The 18,566-nt window shown below is 39.5% G+C and overlaps 1 protein-coding gene across 2 annotated transcripts in view; it reads left to right on the forward strand.

The window, feature by feature from the left end:
- Positions 1 to 18,566, forward strand: part of MEIS1 (Meis homeobox 1) — a 135,817-nt gene that overhangs the window by 112,576 nt on the left and 4,675 nt on the right. For both annotated transcript variants that reach the window (XM_029937491.1, XM_029937492.1), the window contains exon 10: positions 17,971 to 18,029. In XM_029937491.1, coding sequence (XP_029793351.1) covers positions 17,971 to 18,029 — 59 coding nt within the window. The remainder of the gene's footprint in view (positions 1 to 17,970; positions 18,030 to 18,566) is intronic.

Below are 18,566 nucleotides of genomic sequence, written 5' to 3' on the forward strand. Positions count from 1 at the left end.
CAAAACAAAACAAGCCACAAAACCAACATTGCATTGCATTCCATTGCCTTTATAAACTGACAGATTCTAGGCATAGTGTAAGTTACGTGTTTAATTGATGTACACTGTGGCTCCACAAATGGCTTTTTCCTTTTTAGGATAATCGGTAGAAAGAGTGGCATCCTCCTATTTTCCGTGGAACAAGAAAATCCACCGTCACATTTCAGTCAGGTTTTAAATTCAGTGAATAGCGAACTGCAGTTATTTTGTTAGGGCTGAGCATTTGAGAACCGTCTCCCCTTTTCTCCTGTCCTCTGTCCATGGAAAAAGAGAAATTGTTTATGTTTCCACTTTGAAGCTGTTCAAAACACAATGTATTCAGGGCCGTTCAATACTGTTTTTAAATAAATGTGTGAATTCCTGATTTGGGGGAAGCTGAGATTATGTACCAAGTACAAGCCAACAAGATCCTGACAACGTATCGTGGTGAGGCAACAAGGCTTTGGGAAAGTATGATTTATTACCTTTGTGAGTGTGCTGAAAGCCAGGTTCATATAATCACCCAGAGCTAGTGTCATATTTGAAGGGTATCGAAATCCAATATCCTCTCAAACTAAGTGTATCTAATTAATTGTCCTAATATTTTTAGATTAGTGTTTATGATGGGGAAACCTTATCCTCTTTGAAGTAAAATCCAGAGAAGGCCCACAGCGTGGTTGGGGAAGGGGAGAACTGGGGTGCCAGTTTGCAGACAGAAGTATTTCTTTCTGTTCAGTAAGTGTCAAAGATTAATATTACAGAATCTCTGATTACATGGCCTAATCCATTTTGGTGAATAAATTTGTTCTTGATGTCCATTGCACCTACATTAACAGACCCCTCTCTGTTAGAGAGCCTGGGAGCCTTTGGGAGAGATTCCAGATATGTTAAACCCCATTACAGAAAATGTAATTTCTGTCAATATAATCCATGTATTCTTCAATTTAGTATTTTAGAGATAACAAGCTACTTACAATATATTTGCCTTTGGAGGATTAATTTACAAAGTGCACTATCTGCAAGACACAGACAGACTCACATGAGCATCGCTTGTAGGGTTATCAGTTTCTATGACCTCACTGTAGCCTTGGGAGATCAATTTTTGCAGCCCTTTAGCCCAGTGGATAGGGAGCCAATGGAAGCCATACTCTACCTAGATGTGCCGCTACAAGGGTGTCACTGAAGGGATTTTTTTGTTTGCCTCGTACCTGCTGTCGTATATTCATTTTCAAGGCCGTTAATACTATATTTGAACTTAGTCTTCAGATCATCCTGGACAATGCTAACAGGATAGACCATCCATTTTGCATGCACGCCTGAATTCAAACATATTTTCGAGGTTAAACTCATGATGTAATTTTAATACAATGGAAGCTGTATAAATGTATTTCCCTGGGAAATGCTCCCATCTGAGGGCCAAGGAGTGGCAGGGCGAATTCTAATTAAGGAAGGCAAAAGCACTGCCACTCTGGTGATCTATCACACATGGCATCTCTCTTCCTCTTCAGTGTTGCTAGCAAACTCCCTCCATAAACATTGTTACCAGTGAACAACTTCCAATACAACTTGCTTTCCACAGGTGGACCCACTTAAGGCACATTGCCTGTGGATGCATTCCTGTGACACCAGACAGTATGCAGTTGTCATTTTCCTAGATTCTGTGCAGTGGTCATAAAGCAACTACCTCGCTTTTGCAATTAGAAGAGAAAAAAGGGACCTTAAAAAAGCTTCACTACTTTTTAAAGTATATGCAGACTTACTATAAATTTCACGCTGATCCTCAATTCTGCCCAGGTACATACATACAGATCCCTTTTAGTTTATGTGCAACGTAAACACAATTCTGATCTCGACTGGCACTGTGTCCTGTGCCTGTGTTCTCTCTACTTCTGTGTGGAGTTCGACGTGACCTTTACTTGAGCTTCATTGTTTTGCATTTGGCAACTGTTTCAAGTCTAACAACTAGGTGGTAGAGAATTTCCCTCAAGGAAAGTGGTAAGAGAGATTGTTTCTCCTAAGTTTGATGAATAATGACATTCCGGTGTTTGCTTTGAGTTTCTAATGATTTATTAATTGTCATCCAAACCTTTAGCTTTTGAGCAGCTGGTAATAGATTTACTATTATTATTATTATTGTTGTTGTTGTTGTTGTTGTTATAGTCTTTGAGTAGGAAATAGGTTGGAAGACTGGGGAAACCTAGATGATGAGACTGGACGAAAACCGAAGATTCAGAGCATCTTAAACTGTGGCAGCCATGCAGACTGAAAACAGCAGAACACTAAAGGGTTTTCATTTTCCTTTATCATAATAAAAATTACACAGAGCTTTTTTGAGAGCCTGTAAACATTTTTCCTGTATTGGGCATCAAGCCCAAGTTACCTCCTTCTAGAAATCATAATTAAAAGAAAATCGTCATTAGTATTTTAGCCTTTCCCCTTCATTTCATTTAGCCACGACATTTAAAAATGTGTGCCTTCCTTCTTGGATTTCTTAAAACTTGTTAACACACATGTACATTTTGTATGAACTATGAGTCACTGTTGAAGAGATTTAATAAAATGCTGAAGGGCAGTTGGGTGTAGATCAGTCATAATTATTGGCAGCAACATAATGTATCGAAGCACACAATATGAAAGTGAAAAATAGAAACTCATGTCTAGTTGTTAGCTTGTCATAGAAACCCTGGCTGATGCAGCTTTCAGTTCAGTCTTGATTGAAAAATGAGATGAGAAAAGTTTGGTGTGTTGTAATGGCTCTTTCATTCCATCGCTGAACTGATCCTCTCTAATTGCCATAAGTGATATGAACTACCCTCCTTGGCTAACTAAGGCCAAAGCAGATGGGATCTGGGGGGAGAGGAGACAATAGGGAGAATGTAAATGGAAAACAAGAAGACAGACTTGATTAATTAAAAGAAAATTTGGATTATAAGAAATAACTGTTGTAACTCTTGTATTGATCTACTTGTCAGAATGGAAACAGAGAGAAGGAATCTTAAAATGGCTGCTATTTGTGCTTATAGGAACTGGGCCCAGGGATGGAATGTGAAATTTATCAGGTGAGACATCGTAGGACAAGTCTATACCAACAAATTTTTGAGAATTGAGGCAATTATGCAAATAATTTGGGTGAAAATATTTTTACCTTCATTATCTAAGTATCTGAGGCAACTGTGTGTTTTTTAAAAAATCGACTTCCATAACTAATTGCCTAAACATTTCAATCTAGCATGCTCTGATAGAGTTAGACTTAAAAGCTTAGTAAGTTTTGAAATATAATATGTGCTATAGACTCATGTATTCTTCTCTCTTTGCTTTCTCACTCCCAATTATGATTTGATCCAAAAATGAGAAATAGTAACATTTGGAGCTTTTGTCTTTTTGTGTTTTCATTATTGTGGTGGTTGTGAAAATTGCATCTGTTAGATCAGCTGTGAAAACATATTACTACTATGTCAAACATGTCAGTCATTTAAGCGGAAACTTCTTAAATTCTGAGATGGTCATTTAGGTCTTTCATTATTAGGTAGAACTTTAAAGAAAACACATACACGCAGACACACACGCACTCACAAGGTCAGTCAATACTTGGTTCTTTTTCCTCCTGAATATACCAACTTTATTCTTTATTTGGAAATGTGAGTGTAGAATGGCCAGATAAGACTCCTTCTGTGTCGTCACAGCAATGTTGCAGATCTGGGGATTCCGTACGATGCAGACATTTACCAGTGGTTGTATCTTCCTTGCTGGAACACGTTCTGCCTCAGCAGAGTTCCAGCCCAGGGTACACGGAATACGTTTTACAGTGGCTTTGTTTACTACTATTCACCCAAACACTTTTCCATTAAGGGCTAATGTTAAATGATTATTTCTTTATGTCTGAGAAGGCAATATGGATTTTAGGTGCAAAATATATAGTGTATCTGAAATACAGTGTGCACGCAAAAAGAAAAATCACTCTCCGTCAGTTGGGTTCATAAAATTCCAGGGAGCGTCCTAACATCTGAGGTGACACTTTACAGAACTACCACAGCTCTGTAGTTCTCAGATTTAGTACATATACCAGATTTTCCTAGTTACTTCATTTATTGCCTTCAAAACTGCAAAGCATTCAGGCATCACTTCCCATTTATTACCAGTGGGGGAAAAAGTATGTTATCCTTAGAGATTTATGCCACTGGCAGGTAAAAATGCAAACTTATTTTTTTTAAAAATAGGATCTCCCTTATAATAAACAGATTCAACTATTAAAGGTCAGGTTTCTTTCTGAGTTATGGTAATAATGTAGCAAATACTTTTATAAGTAGTCAAAGATTCTATAAATATAGGTACCTGTGTAGATGTAAATGTTAAAACATTCACAAATTATCCTTTCAACTTCTGTGATCTAAAAATCAATAGGGGGTCATAGGGTTTCATGGAATTACTCTGCTTTTTCTTCCAACATAATTTAATAATACATTTTACAGATGTTGTTTAAACATTAGGCACAGATTGTTTTGTCAATAAAGCTAAACAGAGGCATGACACAAAAGCAAGGAAAACAGATGTAAAAAACAGTGCACCATGCAAGAAGCACTGGGTCATTTGTTTGCTATTCAACTGCAAAATGAAAGTGCAGTGTGTATAGTGATTTTCTTTGCCTGAAATCACCTAGGGATGGAACAACTTCACACACAAAAGGTAATTTTATTAAGCAGGTGGTTTAACCTTTTCCCTTGAGAATTTCAGTGTAACCTACATGTAAGGTAGGCTTCCTAGCTGATCAATGGAGTAACAGGTGCAATATTTTTGAAAGAAGAAGGAGAAGGAGAAACATAAATAGAATAAGTCTCCAGTATGTCACAGATCGGCTTGTTGTTCTCCAAGCCCCAGTTAATTGCTATGCTTTTCACCTCGAGTGTCAATTCTAATAATATTACCTTTACGAGCGCTTACTGTGGGTTTAGATTATAGCAATCAGTAATACTCACTAGATAAAATACTGTCTAGTTGCTCATAAGAAAAATATTGAAATCAGTCAAAAAATGTTTAGCTTGCATATTGCCCGAGACAGAGCTGGCAAGGTGCCAGGCAGGCAGGGTATTATTAGGAAAGCTGAGCAAATAGCTCGCAGGGAAAAGAGCTGTGAATTTAGAAACCTTCAGGTATTGTCATGTCAGAGAGTCTTAGGAGTTCAGCAGAGACGCTGCTTTTGTCTGCGGATTCTAAAAAGTTCCAGCAAACAATCCTCTTTGAAATAACTCTGCAGTCTGTTAAATATACTTTGTTGTAAGTTTCACCCAGTAAGTTTACTGCCAGCTTCCCCAGACTGTGTGAAATCACACCGTGAGTGCTGTGAAAGGTGGAAACCCCTCACCAAGTAGGTGGTGGCCCATGGCAGCGCTGGGTGGGAAACCCCGCCCCTTCTCCCGTGGGGCCCTGAGTCTGGGAGAGAAGAGAAAGGGGAAGGTGTTGGATGAAGGAAGGTGGGTTTGAAAGTCCAAATTCTCTCAGTGTAACTGAGAGATGCTCCTCCAGCCAGCATCCACAGACAGTTTCTGGGCTTTTCAGGACAAAGCAGGAGTGTGATGCCTGGAGAGGCCCTACGAACTGAGAGGGGACTTCAAGGACCGCTCAGGGCTGGCGTGCAAGGAAGGCCCAGGGCTGAGTGAGTTGGGAGACTGATTTATCCATCACAAGCCCAGTGTTTCTGAATGTTCATGATCCCTTTCAAGGCTCTGAAACCAGTGGTTGGTGGTTGCCTTTGAACGTGATATGTAGGTCAGCAGGATCTGTTGTGAGTCCTAATGAAGCCAGATTTGTTGTTTTCGGTGTCTTGGCACAATTACTGCTCAGAGAGATGGAAAAAACTGCCTGTGTGTCATGCAACCTGGCAGCGCAGGGCCTGACTCCCATTCACTCGCAGACGGCGTGGGAAGTGAGGGGGCTGAGAGGCATCGTGGATCAAGGGGGAAGAGCCTGGCATCCACAGGTGGGTAAGGAACAAACTGCTCAGTAAGCCTTAGGACAGCGTACAATGTACACAGGGCAAGTACAGGGCAAGAGAAAGAACAGTGTGAGTCAAAACATTTCAGCTCTCTTCCCCACTCCTCACCAATTACACGTGTGTCCTTGATCAAGTCACTCTGTTTGCACCGGTGACAGCTTCTGCTGCTCAGGTAAGACCCATTGGTGGGACTCTATGGCTCTTCCAGGTCTATTATTTTATTTTAAAGTTTGTTCATTTATTTTGAGATAGAGCGAGCATAGTGGAGAGGCAGAGATGGGGGGGGAGAGAGAATCCCAAGCAGGCTCCGCACTGTCAGCACAGAGCCCGACATAGAGCTTGAACTCATGAACTGTGAGATTATGACCTGGGTCAAGACCAACCGAGCCACCCAGGCACCCCCAGCTTTACTATTTTAGACTCCATAGTACTGCAAACCAAAGAGAAGCAAGGTGATTGCTCTGAAACTGACTCTGATTCCAGCTTTACATGAGAGCTGGAAAAAAAACCCGGGTCCATTGATAAAGAAACAACCAGGGAAATTAATTAAAAAGTTGCTATTTTTCTTCGTCTTAAATAAGCAAACCAAGCCCTGTAAAATAAAAACTGAATGAAATTAAACATAATCACAAGACATGAAAAACATGTGTGCTGTCATTTTAGGATTCATAATAAAGATAAATCAGTTGTTTTTAGCAGCATGCTGCGAGTCTGTGAAGGGCATGACAGATAATAGGCTTGAAATTTCTGAAGTTATTGTACAGCAAAATTTGTTTTTTCCTCAGGCGTTCAATCTTTTTCTCTAGTAATTTTGTACATGACAAACTTTTTAGTGGGTGCATTAATAATCTATAAGTAATGGGTTGTCAGGTGTCAGTTAGATAAGATTAAAAGAGTGTTTAAGCATTATCCATTTGCTTCTTTGCATGAGTTTTATGGGTCAGGAGAAATAACTTTTTGAGTTGTGGTTGTGTGTGCATGTTGTGCCCCCCCCCCCATTTGGCTCTGCTCCAAGTATATGTGGAAGAAGTGTGTTACATTACATAAATCCTGCGTGTAGGAGCAGACTTGAAACTCACACGGTGTGAATCAAGGGGACAAATGTCTCAGCTGTCTTCTGTAAACTTATTTTCGTTTTCCAAATGTTACTCTTTTTCTTCTCAAAGGCAACTCTGTAAGGGGCAGGGGCCTCAGCTGAGAGGGACCCCGAAGCCTTAGACATTTGGAGTTTCCTAGCAAGTCAGGTTTAGGTCTATTCTTGTCAAATCTGTCTTAAGTGTGTTTACATATAGTTTGCCTTTCTGGTATTTTCTGCTTGCACAGACCTGATCTCCACCTATTTTGTGTCAACAATTGCTGAGGCTGGTGCTGGGTGATTAACCATTGAGCACTGAAGCACCACCGAGCTGTGCCCACAGAGACCCCTCTCCACTCTCTTACCTCATCATCTTGCTTCAGGCTGCACCCACATAAAACAAACAGCATTTCTGAGTGGTGAAAAAATCAGCCTGAAATATTAAAAAAATGGGGCAAATGTTGCCTCCTCGTTGAATAAAACAATTTTCTCAAAAATGGAGTGGAGCCAGGGGCCTGGGGGGCAGGGGAGGAAATGTTTCTGAGGGTAAACGTCGTCTTGGATTTGGCCCGCATCGCTCCGATGTGTGAATACCCAGAGCTTTGTGTAGAGGCATAGGGTTTTGTTTTGCTTCTTTCTTAATTCGTAAGGGGAAAGGGGAACATTAAAAACCAACCAAACAAAGCCTCCAACAAACAAGCATGATGCCCTGTACCTTTGGTGAACAGAGGGTTGTCCCTGTCACTGCCTTTCACTGTCATTGATGTTTTCCTTTTCACTTCCATTCTTATGACGCTCTTAAGCCTGACCCATTAGTATGGGAAAGACTGAATACTATCGGGCTCTTGATACCTGAACAATAACAGATAAACAAACAAACAAAACCTTTAATCTGTTCCCATCCTTGAGAGCTTTTCTTTTCCTCTTTACCCTCTTAACCAATGTGATACAAGGACCTAATGCCTCACAAGATTAGATCTGATCGGTGAAGAAGGGAGAAAACATTTGCTTTCCCAAACACAACTTTTTCAGGCTGATGGGGATTATTGGTCTTGGGTTCTAAATGTAACTTAGCTCAAACTATGTTTTAAGAATAGTATATTGGAAGTTAAATGCAATATGATTAAAAATAAGTATGTTGAAGTTTCCAGTACTTTCTACCCTAGCATGCTGATTTGAATGTCAGTCGGTAGTTTTGAGAGTTGTTGTCCACTTGCAGGGTTTGTTGGCCTAGATCCCTTGAACATCTGCTCTGGTTGATTTTATTTGATCCCTAGTCTGGGTCAGAGTTCATATGTGCTTGGAAAGGGCAGGGAGTAGGAGATGTTGAGAAAGCTAATGGAAAGAATCATACATGTCCAAAGATGTCAGATCTCAGCTCCCACGGCTGGTCACCTGGCAGTACTGTTTACCGAAAGGAAAGTACAACAGGTTATGGCAGAGATTTCCATCCTTAGGGCCAAGTGGGGGCTGAGAGGGACTAGGGGCCAGAAAAGGCATATCAGACTCATTTTGAGTGAATGTAGTAGTATAAAAAAGCCTATTGAGAATTAACTTTTGATTTTAGGCATGCTGTTTCTTTTAGGATTCCAAATAGCAAAGGATATGAGATTTTGAAGTTTATCACAAAGGAGCATGGATTAAAATTTTAGGAACATCATGCCACAGAATGTGAGAGCCCAAGTCCTGGATGGGATTTTATGCATCATTTGACAGATGGGGCTCAGGGCTTTACAAAGCTATGCTGCTAATTGGAGGCAAGGATGGGGCCAGCTCCTTGTTCAGCACCTCTTAGCTCCACCATTCTGTATTTATTGTTAACACGGACTTCACATACCATGAAATTCACCCATTTGAAGTATACACAATTCAGTGGTTTTTAGTCTATCCACAGAGATTGTACAATCTTAGCACAGTTACGCCACCTCAGGAAGAAACCTGGGCCCTTCAGCTGTTGCTCCTCCCTGTCCCTCTGTCCCCCGCTCTGCGACTAGTCTACTTTCTGTCTCTAAAGACTTGCCTGTTCTGGACATTTCCCATAAATGGGATCGTGTGAACGCATGGCCATTTTTGACTGGCTCCTTTCACTTAGCGTGTTGTTTTCAAGCTTCCGCCAGGTAGCAGGTGGTAGTGCTTCCTTCCTCTTTCTGGCTGAAGACTGTCTCCTTGTCTGGATGGACCACATTTTGCTTATCCATTTATCAGTTGGTGGACATTTGGGTTGCGTCCACTTCTTGTTGCTATAAGCATTCGTGTACAAGTCTTTGGACCATTAGGTATTTTTGAGACTCCAAATGACAGCATCTCAACAAACCCTTGTCTTAGGTTTTAAATTTGCAAAGCTCCTTTCATAGACATTAAATTACTTGGGTCATCACAGCTCTAGCACCTAAACACGACTATCGTCTCAGTGAGTGGCAGCTTTTTCTACTCAGTTCTCACACTCTTCTCCCTAGATGCCGCCCTAACTCACCCTGTCCTTGGCCAGTGTCCGGACTGTAATAGTGATGAGTGATGCTGTTCAAAGAAAAGGACAGCCGCTCACGTGAAACACACAGTCTCCACACTTCCCTCGGTGTAACTTAGATGACCACAAGCATTTTCCAAAGATACGACAAGTTCCAAGGGAAGGTCATTTTATTTGTTTACTGCCTTCATTTGAACAGTTTTGTCATATACCTCAACTGAGAGATTTTTGACTTTTAGTATAATTGGTTCCATTTGTATTTAAGGCCTATGGATATACGTTACATGGAACTCAGGTTTTAAGCTTTACTGATTAAAACCGAAATTACAGTGAACCTTCTAAGGGAGAGAAACAGGCTTCTACTCCGGTCAAGTCACCTTCACTGTGCCTTCCGTAGTCTAACCTGTGGCCAGGTGAAAGCAGAAATCAAGCTAAATTCTGAGATATCCTTTCTTGGCACTCACTTGGTGTGGAGATTCCAGGGTCGGGAAGTTTTGGGACTAGGGAAGGCTTGGAAGAGCTGAGGCAACTAACGGAGAGATCCTCCAGAAAGCAGAGAGCTCAGAGACACTCCCAGGTGGTATCAGGGTTCTGTGCCGCCCTACAGATGCCAGAGTCGGCTGCCATTCTCACACAAGAGGGTTCCAATTCCAATCGTGCCGGGGAAGTTTTACTTGGGGAAAAAGTGCATATTTGATGATTAGGGTAGCTATACACGCCGATTGCCTGGAATATTCATGGTTTATGCTTATTGTCCAACCTAATTATTAATGGTGTCCATTTACTCTCAAAAGTGTCTCAGCTTAAATGATGAATTATATGGTCATCCTACTTAGAATGGAGATTGGCAGAAAATTACGACTTGCTTTAAGTAAACATATTTATTCTGTAATGTTTAAGGGATATTTAGTTAGAACATGCAATTTTATTTATTTTTTGTAAAATATGGGAAAATTAGGATTTAAATGAAAAATGGTTCAGCTTAAACCAAAGAGAGACACATGTATTCTTTGAAGATATTATATCTATTTTTTAAATTACTACAGAAGGTTTTGTTATCCTGGGTTTTCCTATCGCTCCTTTATCGTGATAATAATCACTTTAATTCCATACACCTTAAGCAAACCACTTAAAAATTTCTTGTATTTGTGCAATTATACAAACTCAACCCTGGCAAACTGTCACATTTAAGTAAACATTGCATAAATATTTTTTACGTATGTCTGATACCAGTGGATACTTAAGATATTTTTTAACTGTTGGGTATTCTGCTAGGTCTGGCAGGATATCCCCACAGTGTACCCCACTGAGTTCGGAGCCTAGTGCTTTAGTGATCTAGAAAGTCATGGCTAGTAGCAGAAGAAACAGAGATCTGCCAGGAAAAGAGCCCCCCTTACTTTAAATTCAGGTCAGATTAAAGGATTTAGCAAGCTTATGTATTTTTTTAAATTAAAAAATCATTTTATAATTTGCTTTCAAGGAAAACTTTCCATTATATATAATGAAGTGATGAAGTGTTTGAAAGTTACTCCAACATTTAATACACAGGCTTGTTACTACTCTGCATTATAATTTTTAAATAATTAGTGATCTTTTTCACCAGTGGCTTTAAAGAAAATTTTATATGCAGTTAACTTCCTCAGTTGTCTTAGACAACCTAAGCTATTTCTAGAATAACTTGACAAACACACCCCTCGCTGCTTGAGAAGGGGAACCTTCTACCGACTGCTGATTGATGGGCTTATTGTGATTCAAGGAAATCTCAATATTCTGTTTTTACAAGGGATGAAGAGCAGAGCATGTGCCCTCCTCTCCCCCCCCCCCCCCCCCCCCCCCCCCCCCCCCCCCCCCCCCCCCCCCCCCCCCCCCCCCCCCCCCCCCCCCCGCCGGCAGGCGCACAGACGATGTATTGATGTATTGCAGTCCTGGAACTGTTGCACTCAGAGGAGATTGAGAAACTGGGAAAAGGTGCCAAAAACATGATTTCATAAGGTTTGACTGAGATGGAGTCAACTTTCTTGAGTGTCTTAAAATAGCGTTTTATGAAATCTTATTTCATGAAGAAAGGGAGTGTAGAAGGCTTGGACCCCAAAGACCGCCAGTTAGGGATCATTAAATTCAATAAGTAAATGCAAATCTAAAGATTTTGGATTTTGAAGAAATCCAACAAAAGATTTTGAAGTTGATTTTTGTTTAAAAGAACAGAGACTCATTTGAGAGATAGCCAGAACTCATTCCCTGAAGGTTTCCTTTATAAAACTGGCCTTCAAGTTATTAGGAAATGCTGGCTTTAAAAATATATAGTATATATAGTTTTACTCAAATGATTGTGATAAAGCTGAAAGAAATACCAGGAAGGAAATTCGTGGGCTAGAATAAGGGGGAAAAAAGACAAAATTCTGGAATCCCGCAACTAGCTTCCAATGTGAAATTTTATATTTGAAGATTTTTCACAAGTCTTAACTCTATAAAAATATTTATAGAGATCACCTAAATGAATTTTATATTGATTAAATATTATTTACATGCTGTTTATTTTTAGTTGATAAAGAATAGTGTGTATAGAAACCACTAGTACTTATTTTTAAGAATGCATGGTAATAATTTTTAGGAAGTATGTATGTAGCTATTCCTAAGTTCACCTAAATACTAATCAAAGATGACTGTGATTAATACTTTATTTAATGGATAGTATAGGTATAGAAGGCATTTTTAATTAGAAGGCATCTTTCCTAACACATCTTGCTATTTACTGAAATCTTTCCTTTACTATCAAGTTGATAATTTTAGCTCCTTGGGCAGAAGAGGGTACTGTAAAATGGTATGTCTCCAATCTTAACTGGATAGCTCCCTCCTGCTATTACTAAATTTAGTTGGCAAGAAACACTATGGGGATGACAGAGTCCTGTCGTCGTTTAGAAACAACAGCATTCTGACTTTATGTGGCTCACCGAGTTGGCTGTGGCATGCCAAAGTCATGCTGAGGGCTCCCCTTAACCATCAGTGAGCAAGTAGCTGGTAGACACTGAGGAACAGAATTAATTGAGTGAGGGTGCGAATCCTCTCTCTGAAGGTGAGCAAGTCATTTTTCCTTAGCATTGTTAATATCACAGAGAGCTGTCCGAGGGAGACAAAGGGCATAAGAACACAGAAAAGGGCAAAGCTATGAGGAAAATGTCTGTGGAACGGGGAAAACGCACCCTGTGTTTGGTTCTGATGGATGCCCGCTGTGATCGCTCCGCCCTTCTTGGTTCTCGGAAGAGGAAACCAGACTTAGCCATCCAGTTCTGTGGGACGCAACCAGGACCAGGAGCGGAAGATAAACTGAGAGACAAAGGTCAGCTTTAGGAAGCGGTTCTACCAGATCTTGGTCAGAAAACTGTCAGGGATCCAAAGACAGAATGAAAAAAGACTGGTGGAGTTAGCAGGATGGAAAAAAATGTTGAAGTCCGATGATAAACAAACATGTAGAGGGCAAGGAAAAGAAAGAATAAAGGAAAACTTCCTACATTTCTTTTTAGCATAACTCCGGATTCATCTCCTATTATCCGTGCCTGATTCCTATTTTTAAAATGCAAAGGATTAAATTCAATTTTTGGGATGATTCTACTTTTGAAGATCTTCTCTTTTTCTGACCTTCCATTTTCCCTTAGTAGGACTCTGGTCCTAAACAAATAACTAGGTAAAAAGAAATACATCTCTGTTAATGTTGACCTGAAACGAAGCTGTAAGGCCAATCTATTTTCTTCCTTTCCTTTGTAAAACATCTTGTTTTGAGAAAGGAGATAGTTCAGTCGCACAGTAAGAAATTCTAATCCATGATGTTGTGAAAAAAATATAAGAATTCTTTCCCTAATTTAGTCTTCTACCCCCTATAGAGTGTCCAGTTTTTTAAAATCTACTTCACAAAAGAACATTGTGTTTTCAAAGCAAAATGGGATTTATAAAAAAATATACCTTGCTGTTTGGAATGTAATATGGAAAGGCAAACCGGATGTTTCCCAACCTTATACTTAATTGAAAAGTTTATCTTTTTAAATGCCCCGTTTATAGCAAATTTGAGACACGTTCTTTTAAACCAAGGTGTGAAACTATTTTAATGAGTAAGAAGAAATGTCCTGTTGTCATGTGTTCCTGACACTGTACATCTAAGTTTTGAGGGCTATAATGTTTGGACGGCCATTGTAAAAATGTTAGAGTCTCCTCTTACATCTTTAAACTAACAAACTTCTTAAAGAAACCAAATTAATATGGAAAATACTAAAGACTGTGTATATTTCATGGGTATATTTTGTCTGAAACTATTTTATGGTTGTTGGAGAATAGATTTTTTTATGGAACATTCGAATTGGAATTTTATCATTCTTTTTCATTTCTCTTCAAAAACATTGTTACTTCTTATGTTAAAGTTCTAATATATATTTATGTATTCAGACATAAATATAGATATATATTTGAACACACATATGAGCTTGAAATAACTATTTTACTGATGCTTCTTGAAATGAATGTTTTAAGAAGGGAATATGTTCCTGCAATTTTACATAAAATCTAAAGGTCTTTTTTTTTTTTTTTTTTTTTGGATCGGTGTTTAGAAAATTCTTGATAATTTAGAATCTTCCACAATGGAAAGTAAAGCATCCTGTCACAAAAGCGGGGAGGATGAGACGCAAGGTCAAAGGGCATTTTAGAAACAAACAGCTGACCGGTTTATTTAAACAGATACAGGGACGGGGGAACTGACCTCTGTTTGACTTACAGTGGGAGGAGCAAGAATGTCATTTTATTACTTTGCCCAGAAGGAAAATGTTTTTGTATCTGAATTCATGCCGAAGCCATCCAAACACATGGCTTTACTGTCTGTAGCATAATTCCAAAGGCCGTATGTAGAAGATAGTCTAGGATAAAATACGCTAAAGAGAACTAAGTGTTGGGATGGTCTTAAAATTGAAAAGATGATGTTGTCTTAAAAAATAAAATCTTCTGCTGTTTACTGAGTTACTTTCAGATAATGATGTCCCCCATGACCCCAGATAATATTACCGGTGTTTCATGTAAGTATAGGAAGCATAATCCAATCATTCTGAGAGTTTACTATGTCCTATATGTATTGATAATGTTCATTATAGTACAAAATTGTTTTAGATTAGTTTTCAAAAGTGAGAAGCTCTTTTATTTAAAAAAATTTTTTATTCATTTATTTTTGAGAGAGAGAGAGAGAGAGAGAGAGAATGCACAGGGGAAGGGCAGAGAGAGGGAGACACAGAATCCGAAGCAGGCTCCAGGCTCTGAGCCGTCAGCACAGAGCCCGATGCGGGGCTCTAATGCATGCACTGTGAAGACCTGACCTGAGTGGAAGTTGGATGCTTAACTGACTGAGCCACCCAGGCACCCCCAAAAGTGACAAGTTCTAAGCATACCTTCTGAGGAGGTCAAACAGTTTGGACAAAGTGATTAGGAGTTCTGAGGTTTTCAATTTAAAAAATTTTTATTTTATTAAATGAAAGGATCCTCACCTTTATATCTACATGTGCAATAAAGAGCCTACATCTGTGCTGTCAATGACAACAAATTATTATTGCCACCAAAATAGAGGAAAATAACACCTGGTACCTGTGGGTCCTTAGCTAAGAGTCCATGTGATGAGGTATTTGCTGTCTACATGAGGACCGGGGCAGGTGTGGGGTAACTGCATTTAATGTCACCTGAAGACACACAGACAGACCTCAGCATATTGAGCAAAGAGTGGCCCAGGTCGTGAGTGGACACTCAAAATCCAAGAAGAAATTTACTCTAGGAGGAACTTGTTAAGAATCGTGCATGTTCAACCTAAGGATAAGAGGGGAGAAGCCTACGAGGCATAATGGCTACAGTTTAAATATTTGAAGGCTGTCCTAAAGAAGTGAGATTAGAGATGGTATAAGTCACCCTCCTGGTGAAAGAAGTATAGATCGAGCAATGCAAAACCTTCTAATAGAAGGCTGTCCGTACATTTATGGACTTTCAGGTAAGAGGGCAAATGCTTTATTAGAAACAACCCAGAAGAGGCCACCTATCTACTTGGTGGGGAGATCACATAGGTGATTCATGTCAGTGACCAACCTAGGTGACAGTTAAAGCCATTTCAAACCTGAAGTTTAATTTTTCTATGACTCCGTGGGTTAATAGTCATGGATCCACAGCTGAGTTGGTTATTATGAAGTGGTCTTTGGCAATCTGAATGTATGAGTGTGAAGGAGCCAAGCTTTGGAATACAGATAAGTCACTGAATCTTCTAATGCACAGCCTTATCTTTGTCCATATGCACAAACAGTACAGTCATCAAAATTCCTAGTCTACAAAATGTTCAGTCATGCTTATTCCCAGACTCAACAGTAGGGTCATTGCCAGTGGTGATTGGCTCAAAACCAACTCATTTTTAGATATCTATTTAGTCCAGAATATTCTAGAAGGGTGGCAGAATAGTGGCCATGCTCTGGTCAGGACGCTGGGGGAAGGGGTGCTCACTACCATTTGCCAGCTGTGTGTCAGTCAGCAAGTTATTAACATCTCTTGGGTAACATGTGACCTCAAATAAGTCACTTAATTTCTCTGAGCCTTGGCTTCTCATCTGTTAAAAAGTGCTCTTCCTATTTTTAGATGAATAGTATAAATCGTATCCACAAAATAATGTTTTTAAAAGAACTCTAAAAGAATGTTATCAGAGTTCCTTTCCTCTAAGAGCCTGCAGATTATGAACAGTACCATAGATAACGAGCTGTTTTTTGCTCTCTTACCTATGTTAGTTACTATGAAAATTACTTTTGGTATATGTGGAATATTAATATTAAATAATTTTCTAATTGGTCATGCAGTGAAGGCAGCTAATGAAAAAGCAGATTTTTTTTTCATTTTAATTGGTTATTTCACATGGTGTTTGTGCTACACCTGTGCTTATAATGAGAATGGAGAATTAATCTAACCTTCTGCTCACATGATTCCAATTTTCATGGTTTATACAAGATAATGATAACCTGATTTGCAACACAATTTGTTGTAGATCTGTGTTTTAAATATTTGTATTAGCCAGTTCAGGGACTTCATATACAAGAACTGATGTAATATATATTGCCAATAAGAGCGCCAACAGTATCCTTTTAGTTAGATGCCAGTTTCATTATTGATTTTAATTACTTTTCAGATAACAAAAGAGCATAAGGACATAGGGTAGTGAGAACCTTAAAATGCCAGGAGACATGTGTTTTTCTTTTACAAACCTGTCCCTCTCTGTTAAGTGGTTTGTTTTTTAGGAACTTTTTTTTTTTTTTTCTGAGTGGGCAGTCTCAAATTCAATTCATACTGGACTGTAGGTCCTTTAATCATCATTAAACTTTTCATTGTATTGTTTATGTGCTGCTCATGTCCAATCTATTCAAATCTGAGTTGCTAACTAAAAGCACTTGACTTTTGCAGAAGCTCATATAATATTGGCCCACTCACTTTCTGTATTTGATATGTAATTCTTAGCATTACACAATACAGGTGGACCTTAAGAGTTAGAAATTTCACAAGCATGACTTTGTAGAGCTTGGACGAACCACTTTAAAAAAACTTTTCAGTGGCTGGCCACTTTTGGAGGGGCTGCACAAATTGTAAAAAACTAAACCTTATGAAGACACTTAAATGACTTAAATGCCTTGATAAGATGTTTCTTATAAATGTTCAGGACTAGCTGGAGAAGGCAATATTATAAGTTCAATTACTGTATAGCTGTGACCTCGCCTTGACCTTACACTTTGCATAAAGAGCAAAAAAAAAAAAAAAGAAGAAGAAGCCCACCCCAAGAAATCTCTACAAGGAATGCATTTCTCTGAAGTCCCCAGCAGTGTGAGTTAGTGGTGATAAACTCCAGACATTCTCTCATTTGATGGTGTGCTGCCATCCCAGTTCATTATCTTAATAGTGGGCATTAAAATAGAATTAGGTTTGCAAGAGGTAGGGAAGGTTTTGATAAAAATTGTAAAAAAGAAGTCAGAGAACATGAGATTGAAATGTCACTAATTAGGAGAGGTAACAGATGCCCTTATGAACATCTTGCTCTCTACGCCAAATCTCCCCCCTTGCAATTGGAAAGAGTGGTGGCTCGTATTGTTTCCTGAAAACTCTGCTAATTCCCCCATGAAAAGATGAAATGGAAGTGTCCAACTGTGGTAAAACAGGCAAACATGAATCAACTCAGAAGCCCCAAGCCTGTGTACTCAGAGGTCACTGAGGGTTGCAGAGTCTGTACCATGTGAAGCTGCACACAGCAGTGCAGAGAACTGTTTTGCCAAGATCTAGCTTTGCTCTCGCTCTGCTCCGTCTTCTCCTCTCCCTCTCCCTCCTCCCACCCCCACGTTTTTGTTGAAGGAATAATGATTCGCTCTACTTTCTTGGTTACAGGTTTATTAACGCCCGGAGAAGAATAGTGCAGCCCATGATAGACCAGTCCAACCGAGCAGGCAAGTCCCCCATAGTGACTGTATTCAAGTCACGCAGGCGAAAACCTTCCTCAAGCCATTCACCGGGAGGTCCGCTACCTGGTAAATACACTGGGAGTGAGTACTAGGAGCGCCTGGCAATTAAAATTAAACCAGTTTAGTTTCATAACAACACTAATCAATTTAACATCATTATGAAACATTTGGAGAAGGTGGGGAGGGGAAAGCCAATGGAGAAAAGTAACTTAAATTATATGCTCAGTTACAATATTCTTTGTACACATTCAATATATTAATGTTATTTTTTTTTCTGAGTTTGCCTTCCCAGCTCTTTCTGCTACTATGACCACTCCCTGGTGCATGGCTTGGTGTGGAATTGCTGTAAACTTTATTACCTGTCAAAAGGGCAAAGGGGTCAGGATCGCTTGTGGGACTCAGTAAAGTTCAAAGACATTCAATGAGGTAGAGCTTTTGTGTGCTTTAATAACCCAAGGCCGCTCACTTCTGAAGCAGCTTTTCATGTACGGTTAAAACATGGGATTCAGGTAGTGGTGTAAA

Source organism: Suricata suricatta, chromosome 4 (genome assembly GCF_006229205.1).
Source record: "Suricata suricatta isolate VVHF042 chromosome 4, meerkat_22Aug2017_6uvM2_HiC, whole genome shotgun sequence".
Classification (NCBI taxonomy): domain Eukaryota; kingdom Metazoa; phylum Chordata; class Mammalia; order Carnivora; family Herpestidae; genus Suricata; species Suricata suricatta.